This window comes from Triticum dicoccoides, chromosome 5B (assembly GCF_002162155.2).
Source record: "Triticum dicoccoides isolate Atlit2015 ecotype Zavitan chromosome 5B, WEW_v2.0, whole genome shotgun sequence".
NCBI lineage: Eukaryota > Viridiplantae > Streptophyta > Magnoliopsida > Poales > Poaceae > Triticum > Triticum dicoccoides.
In genome coordinates this window covers 300333303-300359459 of record NC_041389.1, presented here as the reverse complement: position 1 = coordinate 300359459, position 26157 = coordinate 300333303, and the positions used below count along the sequence as shown (strand labels likewise).

The following is a 26157-nucleotide window of genomic DNA, read 5'->3' as shown; positions in this document are numbered from 1 at the left end:
AACCCATCATCTACTTGTTACTTCCCAATGCCTTCCTCTAGGCCCAAATAATGGTAAAGTGTCATGTAGTCGACGTTCACATAACACCACTAGAGGAGAGACAACATACATCTCATCAAAATATCGAACGAATACCAAATTCACATGACTACTAATAGCAAGACTTCTCCCATGTCCTCAGGAACAAACGTAACTACTCACAAATCATATTTATGTTCATAATCAGAGGTGTATTAATATGCATATAGGATCTGAACATATGATCTTCCACCGAATAAACCAACTAGCATCAACTACAAGGAGTAATCAACACTACTAGTAACACACAAGTACCAATCTGAGGTTTTGGGACAAAGATTGAATACAAGAGATGAACTAGGGTTTGAGAGAAGATGGTGCTGGTGAAGATGTTGATGGAGGTTGACCCCCTCTCGATGAGAGGATCGATGATGATGACGATGGTGATGATTTCCCCCTCCCGGAGGGATGTTTCCCTGGCAGAACAGCTCTGCTGGAGCCCTAGATTGGTTCCGCCAAGGTTCCACCTCGTGGCGTCGGTGTTTCGTCCCGAAAGCTTGCTTATGATTTTTTCCAGGGTAAAAGCCTTCATATAGTAGAAGATGGTCACCGGAAGGCTGCCAGGGGGCCCACGAGGCAGGGGGCACGCCCAGGGGGGTAGGGCGCGCCCCCACCCTCGTGGACAGAGGGTGGCCCCCCTCTAGTATTTCTTCCGCTCAATATTTATTATTAATTTAAAAAATGACTTTCGTGGAGTTTCATGACTTTTGAAGTTGTGCAGAATAGGTCTCTAATATTTGCTCCTTTTCCAGCCCAGAATCCCAGCTGCCGGAATTCTCCCTCTTCATGTAAACCTTGTAAAATAAGAAAGAATAGGCATAAGTATTGTGACATAAAGTGTAACAACAGTCCATAATGCAATAAATATCAATATAAAAGCATGATGCAAAATGGACGTATCAGGGTGCAGCCTACCTAAAGCGCACACCAAATGCGCACGTTTTAGAAGCCACCATCATCATTGGACCACCGACCGATCTTCAGGAGAGAGAGCCGCATCATCCTTGTCAGTCTGGACATCGGTCGATGCCACCATGGCGCCCAACGACGCCATCGCCCTGCACTCGTCCGTCCAAACGTGAAGACTCTAGAAGATCTGTCGTGCGTAGCACCTGCCAACCAGGCATGACTTAGCGTAGCACCTGTCCGCCAGGCGACTTGACAACTCCACCGAAGCTCCGTGCAAGACGAAGGCGCTCCATCTCCTGCCTTTGTCTTCTAGCGCTGCTCCACAAATGATGCTCCTAAGAGAGAAACGACACTATAGTACCGCCATCGTCCGATTTGGAAGACCAGATTCTAGGGTTTTCCCTGAAGCAGCACGAGTGGTCGACAACAGCTACACGGCGATCCCTTCATCAAGGTAACGACGCAAAACGCCGCCATCGCCCGCCAATGGCTCGGTTTTCACCGGCAACTATGTCTCTCCGACTCGTAACCGGGATTAAATGGTGAATCTCGACATCCGTCCACTCGGCCGCAGGCCGACCACCTCTGACAGAAGAGATGACTACCACCGTTGGCTGCAGCGGCCAGAACATATCTGACCGGAGGTGCTGCCGACGCGACCACCAGGCCCTCCACGCCGCCGATCCAAAGGCAGATGGCGCGCTGCCACCGACTGTAGCGCCGCGGCCACCCGAATAGGGCTGGCCATCGCGCCCGCAGCCCGCGCCGCAACCATTGTCGTCGTGCCGATCGGATCGGGCGCGCCTCCACATGATTCGGGGCACCTAGAAGTATAACTAGCCATAAAGGTTGTCTCTTTGCTTTTATGGAGAAATATTCTGCCTTTACACAAGTATCATGAGAGATATTCATAATTTTTCTCAAACCTACTACAACATGAATGTTCATGGAGAAATATATGACTGGGGTCTATGATTGCCATGCCTAGTGTCGACCTATTCTTACAAAATATTAGTAGACCTGAAACGAGAATTAAGCAACGAGGACTCCGTGGCCCAATGGATAAGGCGCTGGTCTACGAAACCAGAGATTCTGGGTTCGATCCCCAGCGGAGTCGATTCCTTTTTCTTTTTCTTTTGCTCCTGCCGCCATTTTTTCGCAAAATTCCCCACCAAAACTAACCGCATCGCCCGCGCTCTCTCCCTCTGCCATTTTATTCCTTTTTCTTTTTCTTTTGCTCCTGCCGCCATTTTTTCGCAAAATTCCCCACCAAAACTAACCGCATCGCCCGCGCTCTCTCCCTCTGCCATTTTTTTTGCTGGGTGAAGCGGAGAAGACGAGAGGAGATGGCGGCGAAGGAGGCCGATGGGGACCACTTCATCGAGATGGTGTCGGCGGGTGCGCTTTACCGCGGCGGCGAATGGGAGCGCAAGTACTGGAGCTGCTCAAGGGTTTGCTCTCCCTCCCTCTCCCTCCCTCCCCTAGGGTTCGCGTCCTATTCCCAATCGAGGCATCGTCTTCACCTTTGCTCTCTTAGGTCTCGTCAGTTGGATTTACATGTGGAATCCATGGTCGGTGTACTCCCTAACACCTCACCTTTCCTTGTTTGCTCACCCAAGGGCAAGGATCGCCACCCGTACCCGGTGGGCTATCACGCCGTCCGCCATTTCTCCGGGATATCGTACGCCATGGAGATCCAGCAAGGACCCAGAGGGCCTGTATTCCAGGTTCACACAAACAAACACAATCTTCTGTACTACTACCACTGATTACCACCTTCTGCTACCTGGATGTTGACCCACTGTAAATGAAATCAAAAGTGATGGGCTCAATCTGCATGCAGGTCACATCCACCGAGGGAGATTGCGCGACAGGGCAGACACCGGACATAGCTTGGAAGAACTTCCATAAGAAGACAGGGGCCAAAGTCAGGGACTGGCAGAGGGCGGGGAGCTTCCCTCAGAAGATTGACGGCGTCGAGGCATGCTCTTCATATCCATTTATTTAGTTACCTGAACCTGTGCATTGCAATGAAAATGTTCCTTCCTAGTTTGCTTTTCCCAGGAAGCTCATGGCGAGGGCATTGCCCATCCCCCTGTACACTTTCTGTAGAACCACATAGACGTTTAACAAGTTATAGATGGTTTGCCATCACTCACATCAGAATCTACTGGTATGACTACAAGTGGAACCTATTTCTTGATGTATGACAAGAAGGGAACTATGTAGACAGACAAACAAACACTTTGGTGCTAGCAATTGAGTACTATAGCTCCAGGGCCCTGTCACGTTCACAGTGTTATATCATTTGAATCCAGATAGTTGTTCCAACAGGAGTCAGCAACCTGCAGTGAATCAATATAAAGCAGACCATGATCATTGCTATTTTTGATTCTTGTTACACTTTTCAATAGACCATAACTGCGTGCCTTCAACACTGTTTATCATAGCCAGATTATAAATGTTTGTTTTTGCTGTTGTCTTGTGCAGCTTTTTGGGTTCAAAAATGCATCTGTTCAGAGACTGCTTCGTCAGCTTCTAGTAGATTCGACTGGATTTGGAATAGACATGCCTTCTCCAAAAATTTATGGTGCTGCTTCACCGTCAACTGATACGGTTGCAGCTGATGTTTCTGATGATCATGAAGAGCAGCATGTTTGTTTGGACAAGACTGTTGTAACTGCTAAAAGAAGTATGAACCCGATCCAGGAGGAAGGTACCGCTAAGAGAGCCCACAACCAGGATATGTTGACTTCAGCTGATAACAGCGCAGTAGAGTTGGATAAATCTGCTCGTCAAAGTTTCAACAAGGTATGCTGATTTTTTTAGGATTTTCCCCTTGCAGTATACTTAATGTTTGACTACTTTTGACATTATATTTGTTGGTTCAACTGCAAAATAAACTACCCCGGGGGCAAACCTCCTTTTCCAATAAAAAAATAAAAAAAATCACAGCTTACCGTGGATGAAACTATCGTTTGTTGCATAGGATGTGGTCCACCATCAGATATGGTGCTTGCTTTTAACTTTTTATCTATACTCCACCTAGATCATATACTTAATCTCTTTTACATCAACAAAGTAAATGTCGTACATTATCCGCTGAAATGGATGGATGGAGGTCTGCTATTCATCCCATAGAGTTCGAATGTTAGAGGAACTGACCGAGAAAGAAAAATAGACCACTAGTGTCACATAGTTTGTTTGAATTTTCTGTTGTTTCAGAAAACTTTATTTCAAGAGTATGATGTTGAATGGTTAGCATTAGCCGACTTTGAGGTAATTCTTTCTAGCTTCAGGAATTAGAATTGCACTCTAGAAAGCCATATATTTTTTAATTTGATCTTAAGGAGTTACAGAGAGCTTTGCGCACTGAATAGCCATCTGGCAATATCCCTTTTATGAAAATAATTCTTTCTAGCTTCAGGAATTAGAATTGCGCTCTAGAGAGCCATATATTTTTCAATTTGATCTTAAGGAGTTAAGAGAGCTTTGCGCACTGAATAGCCATCTGGCAATAACCCTTTTATGAAAATAATGAAGGGCAAATTTTGGATCATAGCTGTTATACTTATAGCCTGGACGGGAATATGTGCCTTTATATCGCTCTGACTCATTTCTTTGCTAATGCTATGGTTATGAACAAATATATCTTGGTTTTACAACGAAGAAATTATTCTGTACCCTAGCCAGGATATTAAGGACTTAAATGTTGATTATCACGTTCTTAAACTCTGTCATGTTTTAGCTGCTGGTTAGATGTCTACCTGAGTATTCTTTTAGCAGCTCTGAATTTTGACTCTAGTTTATAGTTGAAAGGCCAGTATTTGATAACGACATTTACTTTTCAATGTTCAAGGGAGATCCTGTAAGCAACTCACAGTTGTCTGTTGTCTCTACTCCAATATGCATGCCTCCATTGCTGGAGGAAATACCCTGTGATTCAAAATGCACTCTGGTTAATGATAAGTTGGGAGACTATGTTCCAAATTCATCTCAGGAAGATGGTCTATCTTCCAGTTCTTATTTAGGCTCTGAAAAGTCTGACCTGGAAGCAGCAGAGAAGGAAGTAGCCAGGTCTATGATGACATTTTTGCTTCCCCAAGCTATCCCCCTTCTGGAGAAAACTTACAGAAGAAGGAAGGTTAAGCAAAAAAAGAAAGAAGATGCAGTTTTAGCGAGAAGTGTTGCAGCTCAAAATCCCTCTGCTGATGGTTGCAAAGGTAATTTTTGTTCATTCTGTAGAAAATATATTTTCCATTGACCCATTTTATAAAAAGAAGTATATCTTCTGTAGAAATTTGATTCATCATAATCAAGAAATACCCCTTTTGGAAAAGCGAAACTTTCTTTGGCCAAGCAGCTTACAGAAATAACCCCCAAGTTTCACAGCATTTGACCGATAACTTTTTCCCAGTGTGTAAGAAATATATGGTTCTTCTGAACAGTTTCTTGCCTTCAGCAGGTGCCACTTTGCCTACAAGTGTTGGTGAAGGGAACATGAATGGCTCTCAAGCACATGTACACGAGGAACCTCTGTGTGAGGCGGTTAAAGACATCGGCCCTAATTATGATTCCATGAATGGTGAACAAATCTCTAAATCAGACGACATGAAAGCTGTCGTCGCAGATAGTTTTGAGGATGATGGACAGGTTGGGGGTGACAGCAAATCCAAACCTACGGCTGCTCACCATGAGTTTGATGATGCATGCTCTAGGGAACCTAATGATAACTTAAAGTTGCTAAATAGCAGAAGGGAAAATCATGCTGAATTTTCTGAGTGTCAGGTTGAGGTACACAGTAGAAAAGATATTCCTGATGTGGTATATGATCATGAGAAAGGTCAGTATATTTTGTCTGATTCGCTCCTTGCTTGTCTAGAGGAAGAGTTTGGCATGGATGATAGTTCCCACCCCGTGCACTACAATCATGGTAACGGCAATGTTGAAGCAGCGCAGCGCCAGCAGCGGTTGAAGGACCCAAAAGAAGTTATCAACAATGGCTTTTCAATATCCACAGACGGGGCAGGTGACAATAACATGGGCAATAGGCACGATGTTTCTCATGCACGTTCAAACATTAATCATGTGAATGGTCTACTATCCAAACACCCAGAAACATCATCAAAAGGATCAGATCATCATCTAGAACTTATGGGCTGCTACCTGCACCCGATGCCCGTCTTGTCTATCATGCTGAACACCAAAGACAGTAGCAGTTTAAATATTTATGTACTCTGTGGATCTTCAGAGAGCTGTAAGAGATTTCTCTACGTGTATGACATCACTCCTAATGATCACCATGAGAAACCACCTAATTTTGTTGGTTACACTACCCTTCTACTACCCTCATTGGAGCAGGCTTCTACAGGGAATGTAAGAGCTTCCTATGTATAGAGTTTTTGTCAGTTAAGACATAATATTCATTTGTTTGATACTTTTTTTTTGCTTCAGTCTACATTTGGAAGATCTGGGATACAGTTTACACCTGATGGGCAGTTTCTTGTCCTCCTTAGCGGTATACGGATACCATGTTGCAGGTTGTAATCTTATCCTTTTGTGCTGTTTTTTTTCGAAAAGGAGGTTATCCCCCTGATGGGCAGTTTCTTATCCTTTTGTGCCATGCCGGAAATGTTTGATGTACCCTTGTATTGATGCTAATCACATAACTTATTGACAGGATGCAAAGCATTGATTGTTCATGCTCCTTGTGCAAAGTGGATCAGTGCGGCGACAATTCTCTGAAGATTGTATCTGTTAACTTCGGCTACATCTCGCTGTTGACCAAATTGATGCCTTCTGGGACAGTGTCTTGCTTTTCGATATCTGAGCCAAATTATGTTGTAGCAGCTGAAGACAGCAGAAACTTGCATGTATGGATGATGGTAGCTGGATGGAGGTACAATTGCTTATAAGCATTAAAATGCTTCCTTTCTCCCAAATTTTACGGCCTGCATGGTGTGACACATTTCCAGTGTTATTTGTGTTGTTAAATGTTCAAATGACTGCCACATTATTCTTTATTATACAAAGGTTTGCCTTGTTATATTGTTGTAAGCTTAGTTATCTGATTAATGCGTATCAACCTATTTTTGTTATATGAAAGTTGGAGGCATCATGTTCACTCTGAGATGGAGTTTCTTACATTCATAATAAAAGAAAGATACACATTCGTGCATTCATCATAAAACAAAGAAAACTACACAACTTATTTGGTTGCAAATTAGTCATGTATAAGAAAAACATTGGCATTCATTAACAACTACAATTCTGTTTTCAGTTATAGGGCTCCTAATATATGTATATAATATCTCACCATACTATTAGAGTTGTGGCTACTTCATTGTTATATAAGCGGCTATGTAATTATCTATTGTACTCTACTAAAGTACTAAGAAAATGAACGTTCTGAAATGATAAGGAACTTGTGCTAGATCTTTCTAGACATAAACACACCAAATTCCTATTAACTAGTTAAAACTTTCAAGACATTTATAAACAACCAATTATGCTGAAATATTTTATCAAGTTCTGTATGACATCAAGAAACAAGTTGCCTAAAGATCTGATTGGCTCTTTTTATGTTCCATTCTTCCTTTACTGACAGACAATTCATTCTATTTGATGATAAATTGAAATTGTTCTGTTGTATATTTCCCTTTGAAAGTGTTTGTGCTCCAAAGTTGTGAAATACAACTCTAATGTTCCAATATGGCGCACCCTAATATTATCTGAAATTTCTACTTAAAGAGAAAAAACATCTATGCCGAGGTTTTTTATAAGCGTACTTTGTGACAACCACGTCAGGTTCTGTTACCAGAAGAATAACAGAACGATGAACACAAACCCGAGAACATAGGTTCAATGCACAAACTAGATAGTTTATTTTTTGCTGCCTGATGGCTAAAGAGACCTAGGTAGTTCTGAACGCACAGCAAAGACATTGGTGTTTCTGTTTCTGCCTTGTAGCCTAGTAAATGAATACATGTTTTGTCAGCTCTCAGCTGCACTTTTTCATACCTGCAAAGTATTTTTATACTTGCGACACTTTCAGTATATTTGCAATGCGTTAGTTGTTACTAAGTTCATGTTGATGTTACCTTTTCCTAGACATTCCTATTAGAGATGCATTGCATCCACAGGACGTCTCTTTCTGACTTAAGATATACTAGACTTGAAGATTGCTGTACTAACTCTGGATGTATGTCAACTATTGCACTATTGTGTCTGTTTTACAGTGTGATCTCTGAGGAGTATGTCATTTCTAGTTCAGGTAATGTGGGTCCCTCAATACTGGAGCTTAGAAAAATGCCAACAAGCAGCTCTCTCATTATTGGTCATGATGGCGCAGGTGGCTTTTGTTTGTGGTAAGTTAGGATCCTTCCCTCTTGACTGTTGGACATGTGTTGAGTATATGAGTACGAGTTAGGCTATAGTTGGACTTGTAATTAGCAGAGGATTATGTACTTGAGTCGAACCGTGTAACATGGGCCTATTATAAGCCACCGCAGGGTCGCCAAAATAGACTAGACAAAAGCTGGTAGGCTAGACAGAGATCATGAAAGGGGCGGTCTGGACGCCCGTGGCAGGGGTAGCTGGACCGGACGTGGCTGTCTGATGGCCTCGGTGGGCTTGCCGTCATTGTACCATGTGATTTAGTACATGGGGAGGAGCTCCCATAGTCATGCCCAGGGACGTAGCCGATGTTCGGTGAACCTCGTTAAGAAACCTCAATGTCGTTGCTCGTGCTTGTGTTTGTCCTCGTATGATCGACTGCGCCTTGGATTTTCTAGCATAGACATCGTTATCTTAATTTTGTTGCTATGGGTTTTGGATGCTGCGCTATGCAACTATTCTTGCATGAACTTTCATCAGTATCTTCTATGTGAGACACTAAAGAACCAGTTGCCAAGTGAGGGCCAAATTCAAGGTTCAATGAGTCTAAATACAATATTACACTCTACTTTTACAAACAAAACAACTGGTATTAATATATTAAAAAACGTTACGTCTCATTAGAAAGCCTCCCACTTTCAAGAGAAAGACAAATCAGATATTGGAGAGTTCAGCAACTGTAGGAACCAGCAACGAGCTATAGAAGTAGATTAGGAGGAGATGGCCAGGATTATGGAAGTTTTTTCCCTTATAGGTGAATCAACACTAATGTGTGCTTTGAAGTCCACAGTATTCACTGCGGAGGGCTCATCTCAAAGTGGAAAATGCTATTTTGCAAACTAACATCCTAGAAAGACTTATAAAACCTATGTGTTAAAGTTGATGAAAAATCCAGATCTACTGCATAAGCATAACACTTCTTTTTCAGCTCATATGCTTTCTGTGTGTAAAAGACTGCTAGTGAATCACTGGCGGAGCTACAGTTAAAATGTTGGGCGGGCCAGACGGGTTAGGCTACAGGGATCCCAAAATTATATATTTATTGGTCTAGGGCCGGGCGGGCCATGCATTGTTTTGTTCGTGTGTAGCTCCACCACTGTAGTGAATGGATGCTCGTTATCAATGTTTGCGTGTGATGTCAGTCAGTGCATATTCCTATCTGAATTTTGATTTACTTTATGTATGGTGGTTTTGTTGGTCTACTACTTTTATATGTATTCTCTTAGTGAACACCTGATTTGAGGTAGCCAATAATTTTCTTAGGGACATCTCCAAGCGAACACTTTTGTCAACTTTTGCATCTCCAGGGGACATCGTCTTCCAGATTCTTCCTCTAGGCTTCTGTAGTTTACAGGAGGATGTTATTCATGCTTCAGTTGATGACATAGAGAGAAGGTTACAAGAGATCACAGTGAGTGACATGTCGGAAAAAGATGACCATGAATCCAGTCTGATGTTATCAGGAAAAGATATAGCGGTTTGGATTATGGTATCTTCTGCTTCAGTAGCTGAGTACCAACACGACCTTCGAGCAAAAGAACACAATGCTCGATGGAGGCTAGCTTTGCTGGCAAACAATAAAGTTTTAATGGGAAATGTTTTTGATTCAAGGTATGCTCACTTCTCCATGTACAGTATAGAATGCTATGTTTTGATTACTGCACTCTATCTTGTCTACGGGTTTGAATAGGTACCATCTTCCGTTTGAAGGCTCCCTAGGGTATCCAAGCATGGATATATATGATATATCTTTATCCGGGGTTGCTCATGTGCTCCCTTGGTGAAAATCACATAAAATGCATTAAATAATACTCCCTCCGTCTCAAAATAAGTGACTCAACTTTGTAGTAAAGTTAGTACAAAGTTGAGTCACTTATTTTGGGACGGAGGGAGTATTACAGAAATACTGGCAAAGTTCATAGATGTAATCTGGTGCCGCGCTCAAGTGACATGATAGTCATACCTATTTCAGCATCATCGCCCATTGTGACCTAACAACTATATAGAGCTTAATACCATGAGGAAACTAATTAACAGAGTTATTGACTAGTTTCTCAAAAAGAAAGGGTTAAACCGCAAAGAAGAGTATATCTTGATGAATCATTAATCTTTGATCTCAGTGTTCAATGGCATACAATGTATTACTTGTACTCAGCCCATAGAGAGTTGCCAGCCTAGATTTTGTACAGGCCAAGGCAGGCCAACAGGAGTACTGTTTCCTAGGTGCATACCCTGAATTATCCTCAATGTCTCATGATGCACATTTTGCTTCTCAGGGCTACTTCTGTAGATGCCTGTGGTAACCATGGATTTGCTGGAACACGTGGAGGTTTCTTGTATATGTGGGAATTATCTTCTGGGAGAAAACTTACCAGCACACAGTGCTTCAACTGTAAGTGACGTGAGACTATATCTTCTTAAAAGTATGCTGCTATTAGTTTTTTGAAGGAAAAATCTTCGGGAAGCCCTGATGACATAAACTGGAACCCAAATTCATGTGACTTGAACCCAGATAGTGGGATTATATACATCCACTAGCTAACTAGTTGGACCTGTCTAAAAGGTTTCTTACTAGTTGGAATGCGAAACATACATTAATCTGTTTTTTTTGAGGGGAACATTAATCTGTTTGTATAGATGAGTGGGACAATAATCTTTACATACTATTTAATACTCTCTCCGTCCCATAATATAAGAGCGTTTTTGACACTAGTAGTGTCAAAAACGCTCCTATATTATGGGACGGAGGGAGTATATGTTTCATTGCCATCCTCTTCTGGTTCCACATAAATAACTAAGGCCCAGTTCTTTTGCCAGAATCTGGGGATTCTCCCAGAATCCGACCCCTACCCAGCTTCTGCCAGAATCTTTGAGCCCCATTTGTGTTACAATCCTGTCTAATTAGACCCTAACTAGATAGGATTGTAAAACAAATGGCGCTTAAAGATTCTGGGAGAAGCTGGGTAAGGGTTGGATTCTGGGAGAATCCCCAGATTCTGTCAAAAGAACTGGGCTTAAGCTTCTAATAGTATTGGCAAACATAGTTCAGTGTGCAGGGAGCTCAGTAGCTAAAATGTACTTATGCCTGTCCTCAGCCGTTTTTGTTGATTAAATGATTTATATCTGTTCAATGCTACAAGGCTGCCTGTAACATGCTCATCTTAACAACTTGTACAATCAGGTTCTCGAGTTTCATGTGTTGCTGTTGGTGCCAAATCAAGCGTAGTGGCAGTAGCTGACGATGGCTGCCAGCTATTACTTTACGCTCAAAAGAGGGTGTAATGTAGCTGTGGCCAATCTGTTGAATGTTTGTAACTGTACAGCGCTTACAACTTACAGTTGTCCTCTGCACTTCAGCTAACAGTTATTTATTGTACATAGCTCATCAAATCTCAAGTTCCGTAGACTTTTTTTTTGTCTGTTTAACCATCTCCCAGATCTACCATGATTTTAACGATGAGTTTGTGAAGTTTCTCCCCTTGAACTTTGCATCTTCCTAAGTCTTATCATACCGGTTTCACACACACACACATCTCTCGAAGGATGATACCGATAATGGTTGAGTGAACAAATTAGCATTATTCTTACAAGACTTAGTATGCAAAATTCTCACCTCGTTCACTTTGTGCAGCTCATGTGCATAGACGAACTTAAGATTAATATGCCTTGCAAGGTTATTCTTCACATAACAACATAAGCAACATTATCTTCATAGATAATTGTAGGGGTTTGTATGGTGTTCAACCTACATGTTTATGTGGCCGATCATTTGTCAAATCCGTACACACTCTCATGATGCTTCGTATAGTGTTATGATTTTTGAGTGATTGGTGGAAGTCGATACAAAATTTTGCTTGGCTGATTTTCAGAAAATGTAGTTCAACCACAAAGGAAAACATATCTAGTATGTGACTTAGAAGTATGCGGGTGAAAGCACAAGTGCTCCCTAGGTGGTTTTGGTAATTAATGTCAACATATCTCTTGTTGGACTAACACTTTTATCTAGTATGTTTCAGATAAGTTCAACAATGAAGTGGCATGAACCAAAGGATGTGGGAACTCCTTCAAGATGCTAAGGACAAAAGATTGGCTCAAGCTTCAAGCTCAAGACTCTTCATTTTACATTTTAGTGATCCAAGATCACATTGAGTCAATAGGAAAAACCAATACTATCAATGAGGGATGAGGTGTTGCTTAATGAGTTTCTTGCTCCATAGTGCTTAGTGATATGTTTCAAAACCCTCAACTACTTTCCCACTTCCACACATATGTCCTAAACCTAAAGTTAAACTCGGCCACACCGATTCTTTCTATCCGGCGCCACCGAGTTCAGATGACATAGCCACTGCCACAAACCCTAGGCAAATTGGTCTCACCGATAGGGATCTCGGTTTCATCGAGATGGGATTGTAATCTCTCTGTGTATGTCCATTACCAAAATTGGTCTCATCGAGTTTGAGCAATCGGTACTACCCAGATTACAATGCAAACTCTCTGGTTAACTTATTACCAAAATCGGTTTCACTGAGTTTGAGTAATCGGTCCCACCGAGTTTGCCTGACCAACTCTCTAGTTAGCTAATTACCAAAATTGGTTTCACCGAGTTTGTGTAATCGGTCTCACCGAGATTATGTTATGCCCTAACCCTAACCATATCGGTCCCACTGAGTTGCAATTCGGTCCCACCAAAAATCCTAACGGTCACTAGATTTGCTGAATCGGTCCGACCGAGTTTATCAATTTGGTCCCATCGAGTTTGGCAAGTTGTGTGTAACGGTTAGATTTTGTGTGGAGGCTATATATACCCCTCCACCTCCTCTTCATTCATGGAGAGAGCCATCAGAAGGAACCTACACTTCCAGCATCCTATTTCTGAGAGAGAACTACCTACTCATGTGTTGAGGCCAAGATATTCCATTCCTACCATATGAATCTTGATCTCTAACCTTCCCCAAGTTGCTTTCCACTCAAATCTTCTTTCCACCAGATCCAAATCCTATGAGAGAGAGTTGAGTGTTGGGGAGACTATCATTTGAAGCACAAGAGCAAGGAGTTCATCATCAACGCACCATTTGTTACTTCTTGGAGAGTGGTGTCTCCTAGATTGGCTAGGTGTCACTTGGGAGCCTCTAACAAGATTGTGGAGTTGAACCAAGGAGTTTGTAAGGGCAAGGAGATCGCCTACTTCGTGAAGATCTACCGCTAGTGAGGCAAGTCCTTCGTGGGCGACGACCATGGTGGGATAGACAAGGTTGCTTCTTCGTGGACCCTTCGTGGGTGGAGCCCTCCGTGGACTCGCGCAATCGTTACCCTTCGTGGGTTGAAGTCTCCATCAACGTGGATGTACGATAGCACCACCTATCGGAACCACGACAAAAACATCCGTGTCTCCAATTGCGTTTGAATCCTCTAAAACCCTTCCCTCTACATTCTTGCAAGTTGCATGCTTTACTTTCCGCTGCTCATATACTCTTTGCATGCTTGCTTGTTATGTATTGTGAATGTTAAACTTGTGCCTAAACTCCACTTAAACTTAAAGAAGTTAAAAACTGCAACTTTGGTACTTAGTGTCTAATCACCCCCCCTCTAGACACCTCTTCTCAAGGTCCTGCAGCGGGTCTCACAGGTACGCAGCATCGGCATAGCCTATAAGCGATACATCTTGAATCCTTCTATAAAATAGACCAAGATCTTTGGTCCCTTCCAGGTAACGAAAGATGTCCTTGATGCCTTTTCATTGTCTCTTGGTAGGCACAGAATTGTACTTAGCAAGCAAATTGACGGTGAATGTGATGTCCATCCATGTATAATTTGCGAGGTACATGAGTGTTCCAACTGCACTTAGGTAGGACCGTAGGAAAAATCCAGGTCACAAAATTTGCTCCCCTCTTCCTTAGGCCTGAATGGGTCCTTGTTTTTTTATAAAGATCTCTCGATCTTCGGGGTCTTAGAAGGATACGCCTTCTCAAACTGGTGCACTAGAATCCGATCAGGGGAATGTTTAAGTTGCAAACCTAGACATAACTTGGTTTTAACCAAATCCTTCATCTTGAATTCCGAAGGAACTCCCTTCCTCAATATCTTCAAGTGTACCGATTATGTTTAAATTGTCCATGTACACCGAGACTATACAGAATCCATCTGATTGCCGTATAAAAACACATGGACAATCTTCATTGCTCATGTAGCCCTTCCGATGAAGGAAATCGCTCAGGCGATCATACCACATCCCATTTTAGGAGCAAGATCCTTTAGTTTTTTGGGACAGATGTGTGCGCACACATCTCCGCTGGGTGTTTTCTCTATGGGAAAGTTTAAGTCTAGAATTTTGTGCACTGATTTTTTCATACTTGTGCTAGGTCCCAATTGGCTCCCCATTTCACTTTCGGGTACTTTGGTGACAGGCTATGATAAATCTCTCTTGTCCTTTTTCGAAGGGCTTCCTCGAGTACTTAGGATTTGAGAAACTTGATTTGCACCGTAGTGTTTTAGTTCCGTGCACGATAACCATGAATTTTACTTGTTCCTGTTTCTTGACGAGACAACAACACATCTTACCAGTCCCTGTATGGAGGCAATCTGCGATTGGCGTGGTTGCTTGTGCATCGATAATATTTATCTAAACGACGCGACCCAGGCTGCTAACCGTCTCGGGCGCAAGGTTGGTGGGTTTTAGCCTCCATATTGGAGGTTCACGGTAGCATAGTCTGGTGATTGTATGTCTTGCTCGGGCGTAGAGGTTTGGGGTGCTCGACATGGCCCAAGATGGCATATGGCTACACATTTTAGTGTAGGGACGAGTTTCAGGGATGAAAACTCTAGGTCCGACCTTCATTAATTCAGCCTGGCGATGCCGTCATTGACACGACATTCCATCGTTGAAGGACCTGCATGGAGTTTGTGCGTTAGGCGAAAGCGTCTTACCTCATCGTGAGGGGACGCCGTACTTGTTTATAGGATAGGGGCGCACCTCCCTATAAAATGCGTGCAAGTAATCCCCTCTAGGTTGTCATGCTAAGGGCTACATACAAGATGTTTAACACTCCCCCTTAATCACAACTTCATCAAGTTGAGATTATGCTTGAAATCCTCAAAGCTCTGGTACGTAATGCCTTTGTGAATCCATCTACAATCTGATCTTTGGAATGCACAAACTGAATCTAAAGTTGTTTCTAAGCCACTTGTTCTCATACAAAGTGGAAATCAATTTGAATATGTTTGGTCCTGGCATGAAAGACTGGATTAGCAGATAAATAAGTAGCACCCAGATTATCACACCACAGACATGGAGCTTGTTTACTTTCTACACCAAGTTCTTTCAGAATAGACTGCACCCATATAATTTTAGCTGTAGCATTAGCCAAAGCTTTGTACTCAGCCTCTGTGCTAGACCTAGAGACAATAGCCTGTTTCCTGGCACACCAGGAGATTAAGTTTGGACCAAAGAACACTACAAATCCACCAGTGGAACGCCTGTCATCCAGACATCCTACCCAATCAGAGTCTGAAAAAGCACTGACAAGTTGAAAGGATCGATATAGTTGACTAGAGGGGGGGGGGATAGGCAACTAAGAATTTTTAGCTTTTCTTTACCAATTTAAATTTTACATCAAAGTAGGTTGTCTAGATATGCAACTAGGTGAGTAACCTATATGATGCAACAACAACAAGCACACAAGCAAGCAAGATATGCAACACAATATAAGCTTGCACAAGTAAAGGTACGAGATAACCAAGAGTGGAGCCGGTGAAGACGAGGATGTGTTACCGAAGTTCCTTCCTTTTGAAGGGAAGTACGTCTCCGTTGGTGCGGTGTGGTGGCACAATGCTCCCGAAGAAGCCACTAGGGCCACCGTATTCTCCTCACGCCCTCACACAATGCGAGATGCCGTGATTCCACTATTGGTGCCCTTGAAGGCGGCGACCGTACCTTTACAAACAAGGTTGGGGCTCTCTCCGCAACTGAATTGGAGGCTCCCAACGAAACCACGGAGCTTCACCACAATGGAATGTGGCTCCGAGGTGACCTCAACCGTCTAGGGTGCTCAAACACTCAAGAGTAACAAAATCCACAAAAGAAAGTATGGGGGAAGCAAATATCCTTTGGTGGATGTGTAGATCTAGGTCTCCTCCTTCAATCCCTAGCAAATCAACGAGTTTGAGTGGCTAGAGAGAGAGATCGGGCAAGAGAGCTTGAGCGGAATTAATGGTGGAGTGAGAGAGGTCAGAGGTAGGTGTGGTAGGTGGAAGTACCACCCTTATATAGCAAACCCTAAAATCCAACCCTTACTGCGAAATCAGCACTATAGCGGTACAACCGCTCCTTGTCCCGGTACAACCGGGACTCAGGGTTTACCTGCAGAACCCTACCAGGCGGTACAATCGGGCGAGCAGGTGGTAGTACCGGTTGTGTGAACAACCGGAACAACCGCCCAGCCACCGCTCAACCACCGCATTGAAACAGTAGGGTGTCACCCCTGAGTGCGGTAGTCGAGCGGTATAGGACTGGTGCAACCGCCTGGCCCTGGACACTTTGGGTGGCTAAGTCCCAAGCGGTAGAACCGCTTAGGGCACCGGTAGTACCGGTTTGCGGGACACAACTGGACCAACCGGACCACCACCGCCCAAGTACCACATCAAAAACAGAAACCGGGCCGGTTGTTGAGCGGTACTTGGCCGGTACAACCGCCAGAGACATCCGCAGTCAATTTTAAGCATTGTGACGGTACAACCGCCCGGGAGCAGTGGTACAACCGCTTGGTTATGACTGGGCTGTTCAACCCCAGGGTATCACCCCTGGGGCGGTGGTTGGGTAAGTGCCAAGAGCCAGCGGCACAACCGCTCGAACGAGCGGTACAACCGCTGGGAGACCACAGTAGGCAGTTGAAAAGAGAGGGAGAACTCTCTCACACAAAACACAGAAGGCAATAGAGGGGGTGGCAAAAGTGTATGTGCGAGGATTTCCCCCAACTCCTTCCAGTGTGGATTCCCTCTTAATAGTATGGGTTCCTGATACGTCTCCAACGTATCTATAATTTTTGATTGTTCCATGCTATTATATTATCTATTGTGGATGTTTAATGGGCTTTACTATGCACTTTTATATTATTTTTGGGACTAACCTATTAACCGAAGGCCCAATGCAAATTGCTTATTTTTTGCCTATTTCAGTGTTTCACAGAAAAGGAATATCAAACGGAGTCCAAACGGAATGAAACCTTTGGGAGAGTTATTTTTGGAACAAACGCAACCCAGGAGACTTGGAGTGGATGTCAAGGAAGCAACGAGGAAGCCACGAGGCAGGAGGGCGTGCCCAAGGGGGGGGAGGGTAGGTGCGCTCCCACCCTCGTGGGCCCCTCATGGCTCCACTGACCTACTTCTTTCGCCTATATATACTCATATAGTCTGAAAACATCCGAGAGAACCACGAAACCCTATTTCCACCGCCGCAACCTTCTGTACCCGTGAGATCCCATCTTGGGGACTTTTTCGGTGCTCCGCCGGAGGGGGAATCAATCACGGAGGGCTTCAACATCAACACCATAGCCTCTCCGATGATGTGTGAGTAGTTTACCACAGACCTTCGGGTCCATAGTTATTAGCTAGATGACTTCTTCTCTCTCTTTGGATCTCAATACAAAGTTCTCCTCGATCTTCTTGGAGATCTATTTGATGTAATTCTTTTTGCGGCATGTTTGTCGAGATCTGGTGAATTGTGGGTTTATGATCAAGATTATCTATGAATAATATTCGATTCTTCTCTGAATTCTTTTATGCATGATTTAATTAATTTTGCAAGTCTCTTCGAATTATCAGTTTGGTTTGGCCTACTAGATTGATCTTTCTTGCAATGGGAGAAGTGCTTAGCTTTGGATTCAATCTTGCGGTGTCCTTTCCCAGTGACAGCAGGGGCAGCAAGGCACGTATTGTATTGTTGCCATCGAGGATAAAAAGATGGGGTTTATATCATATTGCTTGAGTTTATCCCTCTACATCATGTCATCTTGCCTAATGCATTACTCTGTTCTTATGAACTTAATACTCTAGATGCATGCTGGATAGCGGTCGATGTGTGGAGTAATAGTAGTAGATGCAGAATCGTTTCGGTCTACTTGTCGCGGACGTGATGCCTATATACATGATCATGCCTAGATATTCTCATAACTATGCGCTTTTCTATCAATTGCTCGACAGTAATTCGTTCACCCACCATAAATTATGCTATCTTGAGAGAAGCCACTAGTGAAACCTATGGCCCTCGGGTCTATTTTCCATCATATTATTTTCCTATCAATTTACTATTCCTTCCGTCTTTTATTTTGCAATCTTTTCTTTCCAATCTATATCATAAAAATACCAAAAATATTTATCTTATTATCTCTATCAGATCTCACTTTTGCAAGTGGCCGTGAAGGGATTGACAACCCCTTTATCGCGTTGGTTGCAAGGTTCTTATTTGTTTGTGTAGGTACGAGGCGACTTGCGTGTAACCTCCTACTGGATTGATACCTTGGTTCTCAAAAACTGAGGGAAATACTTACGCTACTTTGCTGCATCACCCTTTCCTCTTCAAGGGAAAAACCAACACATGCTCAAGAGGTAGCAGTTCCCTACGACCAAAGAGATAAACACGTAGAAAACTCCGTCGTCGATCTTTTCCTTCTAGAGAGAATAGCTAACCGATGTAAGCCTAAACACCGAGAACCTGAAGCACTTAGCACATGATTAGACCAATAAAGGGTTGTCATCATCATCCAAAACACAAAGTAGGGAAATGCCCTTACAATCTCCCCCCTTTTTGTGGATGATGACAACAACACGATTTGCAAGAGAGAGGTCTAGAAAATATAGACGGGACTCCCCTAGATGTGTGCCCGAATTTGATATTTTTATCGGAATGCAAGGGCACATATTGAGGGCAAGACTCCCCCTAGATTTTATAGACCCACTACTCCTACTAGACATGCAAAGATAAGTCATAAGCACATAATAGGAAAGTAAGGACTAAAACGGATAAAAACAACAATATTATCGACAATAATGAAAGATAGATGAGCGCATGTCTCACACCATGCAAGTCGAGATAAGCAACAAGGTCCACAAACTGAAGTTCAACACGACGCACGAAAGAACAAAACACAAACCCAAGCAAATAAAATCCCATGAAAATCCTGAGACCTAATAGAACTCTCTCCCCCTTTGGCATCAAGACACCAAAAAGGAAAAGAGCGAAGCTAGTGCCCCAGAGCTCAGTCCTCCTCCTCTGACTCCTCGCTTGCATCTGGATCTTCATCATCATCAGACTCCTCATCATCGTCCCGATCCGCGTCCTCCATGATATCATCATCAGCAGCAAAGGAGGTGGAGGGCTGGCGAGGGGCCTCATCATCAGACAAGTGTTGTGCACTGAGATCCATCGCTCCTCCGGTTTGATGCTCTTCTTAGAGCCACTCTGAACTGGCATGTTGAGATGCTTCATCAAAGCAATCTGATGACACCTGGCATGCTTCTCATTGACATGGGCCTCATACATCTTCTTTTGAATGTCAGTCTGGAGGCAGAAAGTCTTCTTCACCTTGGCAGTGAGCTTGGTCACCCAAGAGGGCTTGGCCCCTGGCTCCATCCCAAAGTCCTCATCCTCAGAGGTGGCATAGACATCCTCAGGGGCATTAGCAAGCGGAAGCCGATATCGAAAAATATGTCCACATGTTTAGAGATAGAGGTGTCGATAAAAATAAAATACGAACATGAGAGCATCGTGATCATTCTTATAACAGCAACATATATAGATTTTATCAAATGATTTCTTATACTCAAGTAACAATCAATTCACAATGTCAAGTATGGTTCAGAAACTTCATTGAGAACTAACAAACACTAATCTCAGTCATTGAAGCAACTGCAATTTATCATAACATCAGAAAGAGTCAACAATAGAGCCTTTTCAGCAAGTCCACATACTCAACTATCTTGTAGTCTTCTACAATTGCGAACACTCACGCAATACTTGTGGTTATGGAGTTTTAGCCGGACACTGAGAAAGATAGGGGCTTATTGTGTTGCCTCCCAACGTATTCACCTTTAGGTGATGTCAACAATAATAGCCCATGCTAACTTACATCCAATTGGATATATATATCATGATCTTTCAAACACGAGGAGCTTGCCAAAGGATAAAATGAAAAAGGGAAAGGTGAAGATCACCTTGACTCAAGCATAAAGTAAAAACATAAAGTAAAAGATAGGCCATTCACAGAGGGAAGCAGAGGTTGTCACGTGCGTTTAGGGTTGGATGCACAAAATCTTAATGCAAAAGAACGTCACTTTATATTGCCCCTTGTATGTGGACCTTTATTATGCAGTCCGTCGCTTTTATTACTTCCACAACAAGATCGTATAAAGCTTATTTTCTCTGCACTAATAAGTCATACATATTTAGATAGCAATTTTTATTGCCAGCAACATGACAACTTACTTGAAGGATCTTACTCAATCCATAGGTAGGTATGGTGGACTCTCATGGCAAAACTGGGTTTAAGAATTTTTGGAAGCACAAGTAGTATCTCTACTTGGTGCAAGGAATTTGGCTAGCATGAGCGGGAAAGGCAAGCTCAACATGTTTGGAAGGTCAATGACAATATACTTTAACAGAGATGTGAGAAAACATAAACCATCACGTTGTCTTCCTTGTCCAACGTCAACTCTTTTAGCATGTCATACTTATTGAGTGCTCCCAATCATAAAAGATGTCCAAGATAATATATTTGTATGTGAACCTCTCTTCCCTTATCACTTCCTATTAATTGCAACTATGACCAAAACTACGTTTATCAACTCTCAACAACTTTTATGCCTCATACTTTCTATGTGTGAAGTCATCACTAACCATAAGATCAATATGAACTCTTTTATTCTTTCTACTTTCTTAGGATCATAGCAACATAGCAAAGCCCTTGACTCAACACTAATCTTTATTATAGATAGCTCACGGACTCGATTACATAAAGAGATCACAAAGCAAAACTCAAAACTACTTGATATCAAAACTTCAATCTACTAGATCAAAATACTACTAAAAGGATCAAACTAAATAAAACGGTAAAGATAAGAGTGTGATGGTGATACGATACCGGGGCACCTCCCCCAAGCTTGGCAGTTGCCAAGGGGAGTGCCCATACCCATGTGATTATGTCCTCGGAGGTGGTGAAGTAGGAGTTGTTGATGATGTAGGCTTGTCGTCCATCTTCCAAGGCACAGGCTCACCATCATAGAACGATGATTGAGTCTCCGGGATCCTTAAATCTGCAGCCAAACTCATCCTCTTGAATCTATATTTATACTCATAGTTCTGGTTTTGCAGGTCATAGATTTGGGCTTGGAGGTGCTCGATTTTCTCTTGAAGCTTGAAGATGGTCTCCCCAATGACTTTGGCATCTAGCTTGTGTTTGTTGGTGAACTCCGTGATCATCATCTGGTTGGCGTTGAGTCCATGCTCCACCATCCCTTGGCACTTGAAAACTTGCTCCTCCACGGCTTCGAGCTTTGTCTCCACGCTTCCGGTACGCCTTGGTCCCTCCACATCGCGGATGTGCAGCACCCCCTCATGCATCTCAATGGTTTGAGGGTGTTACAGCACCTCCACGAGATAGGGGTTGATAACCCTCTCAAAAAACTTGTCCTTGGGAGCGCTTGGAGATGCCATGGTGCTCTAGATCTGAAACAGAAACAGCTCGAAATGAAAACACAGGATATTTGCGTGATACGGTGGTCAAAACCTTCGGGAGTTTATATAATGAATTTTTACCGACCAAAATACGTAATATGCAAGAAAACGGAGTCCGGGAGGCACACGAGGTGTCCACGAGATAGGGGGGCGCGCCCAGTAAGGGTGGGCGCGCCCTCCACTCTCGTGGGGGCCTCGTGTCCCTCTCGGACTACTTCTTTCTTCCGAAAATTCTTAAATATTCCAAAACTAATAAAAATTGCCATGGGAGTTTTTTTGGAGTTGGTTTACTTACCATACCACATACCTATTCCTTTTCGGAGTCTAGAACATTCTGGAAAGTGTCCCTTATGTATTCCTCCGGGGTCACGGTTTCAATAATATTAGTTTCAACATTGATAGGATTACCTGAAATATAATGTTTAATTCTTTGACCGTTTACCACCCTCGGACTTGTGCCTTCGAAGTTGTTGATTTTTATGGCACCAGAACGATAGACCTCCTCGATAACGTAAGGACCTTCCCATTTAGAGAGAAGTTTTCCTGCAAAAAATCTTAAACGAGATTTGAATAATAACACATAATCACCTATGTTAAACTCACGCTTTTGTATCTTTTTGTCATGCCAGCATTTGACTTTTTCTTTGAATAGCTTAGCATTCTCATAGGCTTGGATTCTCCATTCATCAAGTGAGCTAATATCAAACAACCTCTTCTCACCGGCAAGTTTGAAGTCATAGTTGAGCTCTTTAATAGCCCAATATGCTTTATGTTCAAGCTCAAGAGGTAAATGACATGCTTTTCCATAAACCATATCTTATATGGAGACATACCCATAGGATTTTTGTATGCAGTTCTATAGGCTCATAATGCATCATCAAGTTTTTTGGACCAATTCTTTCTAGATCTATTGACAGTCTTTTGCAAAATTAATTTGAGCTCTCTATTGCTCAACTCTACTTGACCACTAGACTGCGGATGATAAGGAGATGCGATTCTATGATTAACATCATACTTAGCAAGCATCTTACGGAAAGCACCATGAATAAAATGTGAACCACCATCAGTCATAAGATATCTAGGGACTCCAAACCTCAGAAAAATAACTTCTTTAAGCATTTTAATAGAAGTGTTATGATCAGCACTACTAGTTGGAATAGCTTCTACCCACTTAGTAACGTAATCAACAGCAACTAAAATATGTGTATAACCATTAGAGGCAGGAAAAGGTCCCATATAATCAAAGCCCCAAACGTCAAATGGTTCAACAACAAGAGAGTAATTCATAGGCATTTCTTGACGTCTACTAAATTACCAATTCTTTGGCATTCATCACAAGATAAGACAAACTTACGAGCATCTTTGAAGAGAGTAGGCCAATAAAAACCAGATTGCAATACCTTGTGTGCAGTTCTATCTCTAGTGTGGTGTCCTCCATATGATTCAGAGTGACACTTGCGTAGGATATGTTCCTGTTCATGTTCAGGCACACAACGTCTAATAACACCATCTACTCCTTCTTTATAAAGGTGTGGGTCATCCCAAAAGTAATGTCTTAAATCATAAAAGAACTTTTTTTTGCTGGTATGTGAAACTAGGAGGTATAAATTTAGCAACAATGTAATTAGCATAATCAGCATACCAAGGATCAGTACGAGAAGCATTAACGACTGCTAATTGTTCATCAGGAAAGCTATCATCAATAGGCAGTGGGTCATCAAGAACATTCTCTAACCTAGAGAAGTTGTCTGCAACGGGGTTCTCATCTCCCTTTCTATCAATAATATGCAAATCAAACTCTTGGAGCAGGAGAACCCATCTAATGAGTCTAGGCTTAGCATCTTTCTTTTTCATAAGATATTTAATAACAACATGATTAGTGTGAATAGTAACTTTGGAATCAACAATATAAGGTCTAAACTTATCACATGCAAACACAACCGCTAAGAATTCTTTTTCAGTAGCATAATTTCTCTGGGCAGTATCAAGAGTCTTACTAGCATACTAGATAACATTTAATTTCTTATCAACTCTTTGCCCTAGAACAACGCCTACAGCATAATCACTAGCATCACACATAATTTCAAAAGGTAAATTCCAATCAGGTGGCTGGACAATAGGTGCAGTGATCAAAGCTTTCTTAAGTATTTCAAATGCTTCTACACAATCATCATCAAAGACAAAAGGAATATCTTTTTGCAGTAAATTAGTCAGAGGCCTAGAGATTTTAGAAAAGTCCTTAATGAACCTCCTATAAAAACCGGCATGACCAAGGAAACTTCTTATACCTTTTATGTCCTTGGGACATGGCATTTTTTCAATAGCATTAACTTTAGCTTTGTCAACTTCAATACCTCTCTCGGAAATCTTATGCCCCAAAACAATGCCTTCATTAACCATAAAGTGACACTTTTCCCAATTCAGGACGAGACTAGTGTCTTCACATCTCTGCAAAACTCGATCAAGGTTGCTCAAGCAATCATTAAAAGAGGATCCATAAACGGAGAAATCATCCATGAATACCTCACAAATCTTTTCACAAAAGTCAGAGAATATAGCCATCATGCATATTTGAAAGGTAGCAGGTGCATTACAGAAACGAAAAGGCATATGTCTATAAGCAAAAGTACCGAAAGGGCAAGTAAAAGTAGTTTTAGATTGATCCCCTGCTGACACATGTATTTGAGAGAAACCAGAATAACCATCTAGAAAGCAGAAATGTGTGTGTTTGGATAGTATTTCTAGCATTTGATCAATAAAAGGCAAAGGGTAATGATCTTTCTTAGTAGCTTTATTTAATTTACGGAAATCAATTACCATCCTATAACCTGTAATAATTCTTTGCGGGATCAATTCATCTTTATCATTAGGAACAACGGTAATACCTCCCTTTTTAGGAACACAGTGGACAGGGCTTACCCATTCACTATCAGCAATGGGATAAATTATACCTGCCTCAAGGAGCTTTAGTATCTCCTTTCCTACCACTTCTTTCATCTTGGGATTCAGTCGTCGTTGAGGATCTCTAACTGGTTTGGCATCTTTCTCCACTGTAATTTTGTGTTGGCATAACGTGGGACTAATGCCCTTAAGATCATCCAGAGTATATCCAATGGCAGCGCGGTGCTTCTTCAGATTTTTCAATAATCTTTCTTCTTCTTGCTCTGAAAGGTTAGCACTAATAATAATAGGATATATTTTCTTTTCATCAAGATAAGCATACTTAAGATTATCAGGTAGTGGTTTGAGTTCAAACACGGGATCACCCTTGGGTGGAGGGGGATCCCCAAGAATTTCAACGGGAAGGTTGTGTTTCAGCATAGGTTCCTGTTTAAGGAACACTTCATCCATTTCCCTTCTTTCCTTCATAAACATATCATTTTCATGGTCAAGCAAATATTGTTCTAACGGATCAGTAGGAGGCACGGCAATAGAAGCAAGACCAATAATCTCATCCTTACTAGGTGATTCTCTATCACGAGATTGTCTATGAAATTTAGCAAAATTAAACTCATGAGACATACTCTCTAAGCCAATCGTAATAGTATCCTTTTCACAATCAATCCTAGCACTAGCCGTATTCAAGAAGGGTCTACAAAAAATAATGGGACAAAAATCATCTTGTGGGGAACCAAGAACAAGAAAATCAGCAGGGTATTTAACCTTCCCACACAAGACTTCAACATCTCTAACTATCCCAATTGGTTTAATGATATCCCTATTAGCAAGCTTAATAGTAACATCAATGTCTTCCAATTCAACGGGTGCAATGTCGTGCATAATTTCTTTATATAAATCATAGGGTATCGCACTAGCACTAGCACCCATATCACATAAGCCATGATAACAGTGATCTCCTATTTTGACGGAAATAACAGGCATGCCTACCACAGGTCTATGTATCTTAGTATCTGGTCTAGCAATATTAGCAGTCTCACCACAGAAATAAATAACATGCCCATCTAGATCATCATCCAAGAGATCTTTAACCATAGCAATACTAGGTTCAACTTTGATTTGCTCAGGAGGTGTATAAGTCCTAGTATTACTCT

General features: G+C 42.2%; 1 protein-coding gene and 1 non-coding gene across 4 annotated transcripts; both read left to right on the top strand.

The window, feature by feature from the left end:
* The first annotated feature begins 2031 nt into the window (after nucleotides 1–2031).
* TRNAR-ACG lies at nucleotides 2032–2104 on the top strand. Its single transcript has one exon. It is a non-coding gene; the product is annotated as a tRNA-Arg (tRNA).
* Nucleotides 2105–2144: 40 nt separating this feature from the next.
* Nucleotides 2145–11830, top strand: LOC119308562. Of its 3 annotated transcripts, none has more exons than XM_037584694.1 (12): nucleotides 2145–2438; nucleotides 2607–2714; nucleotides 2831–2968; nucleotides 3478–3798; nucleotides 4847–5210; nucleotides 5450–6363; nucleotides 6442–6527; nucleotides 6668–6886; nucleotides 8256–8354; nucleotides 9646–9993; nucleotides 10659–10774; nucleotides 11564–11830. In XM_037584694.1, the coding sequence occupies exons 1-12, from the start codon at nucleotides 2334–2336 to the stop codon at nucleotides 11662–11664; spliced, it is 2919 nt and encodes a 972-aa protein (XP_037440591.1). In that variant the 5' UTR covers nucleotides 2145–2333; the 3' UTR covers nucleotides 11665–11830. The 3 variants fall into 3 exon arrangements, with proteins under 3 accessions (XP_037440591.1, XP_037440589.1, XP_037440590.1); XM_037584692.1 differs by having other exon boundaries at nucleotides 2146–2438; nucleotides 8226–8354; XM_037584693.1 differs by having other exon boundaries at nucleotides 2147–2438; nucleotides 5453–6363; nucleotides 8226–8354.
* Nucleotides 11831–26157: the final 14327 nt, after the last annotated feature.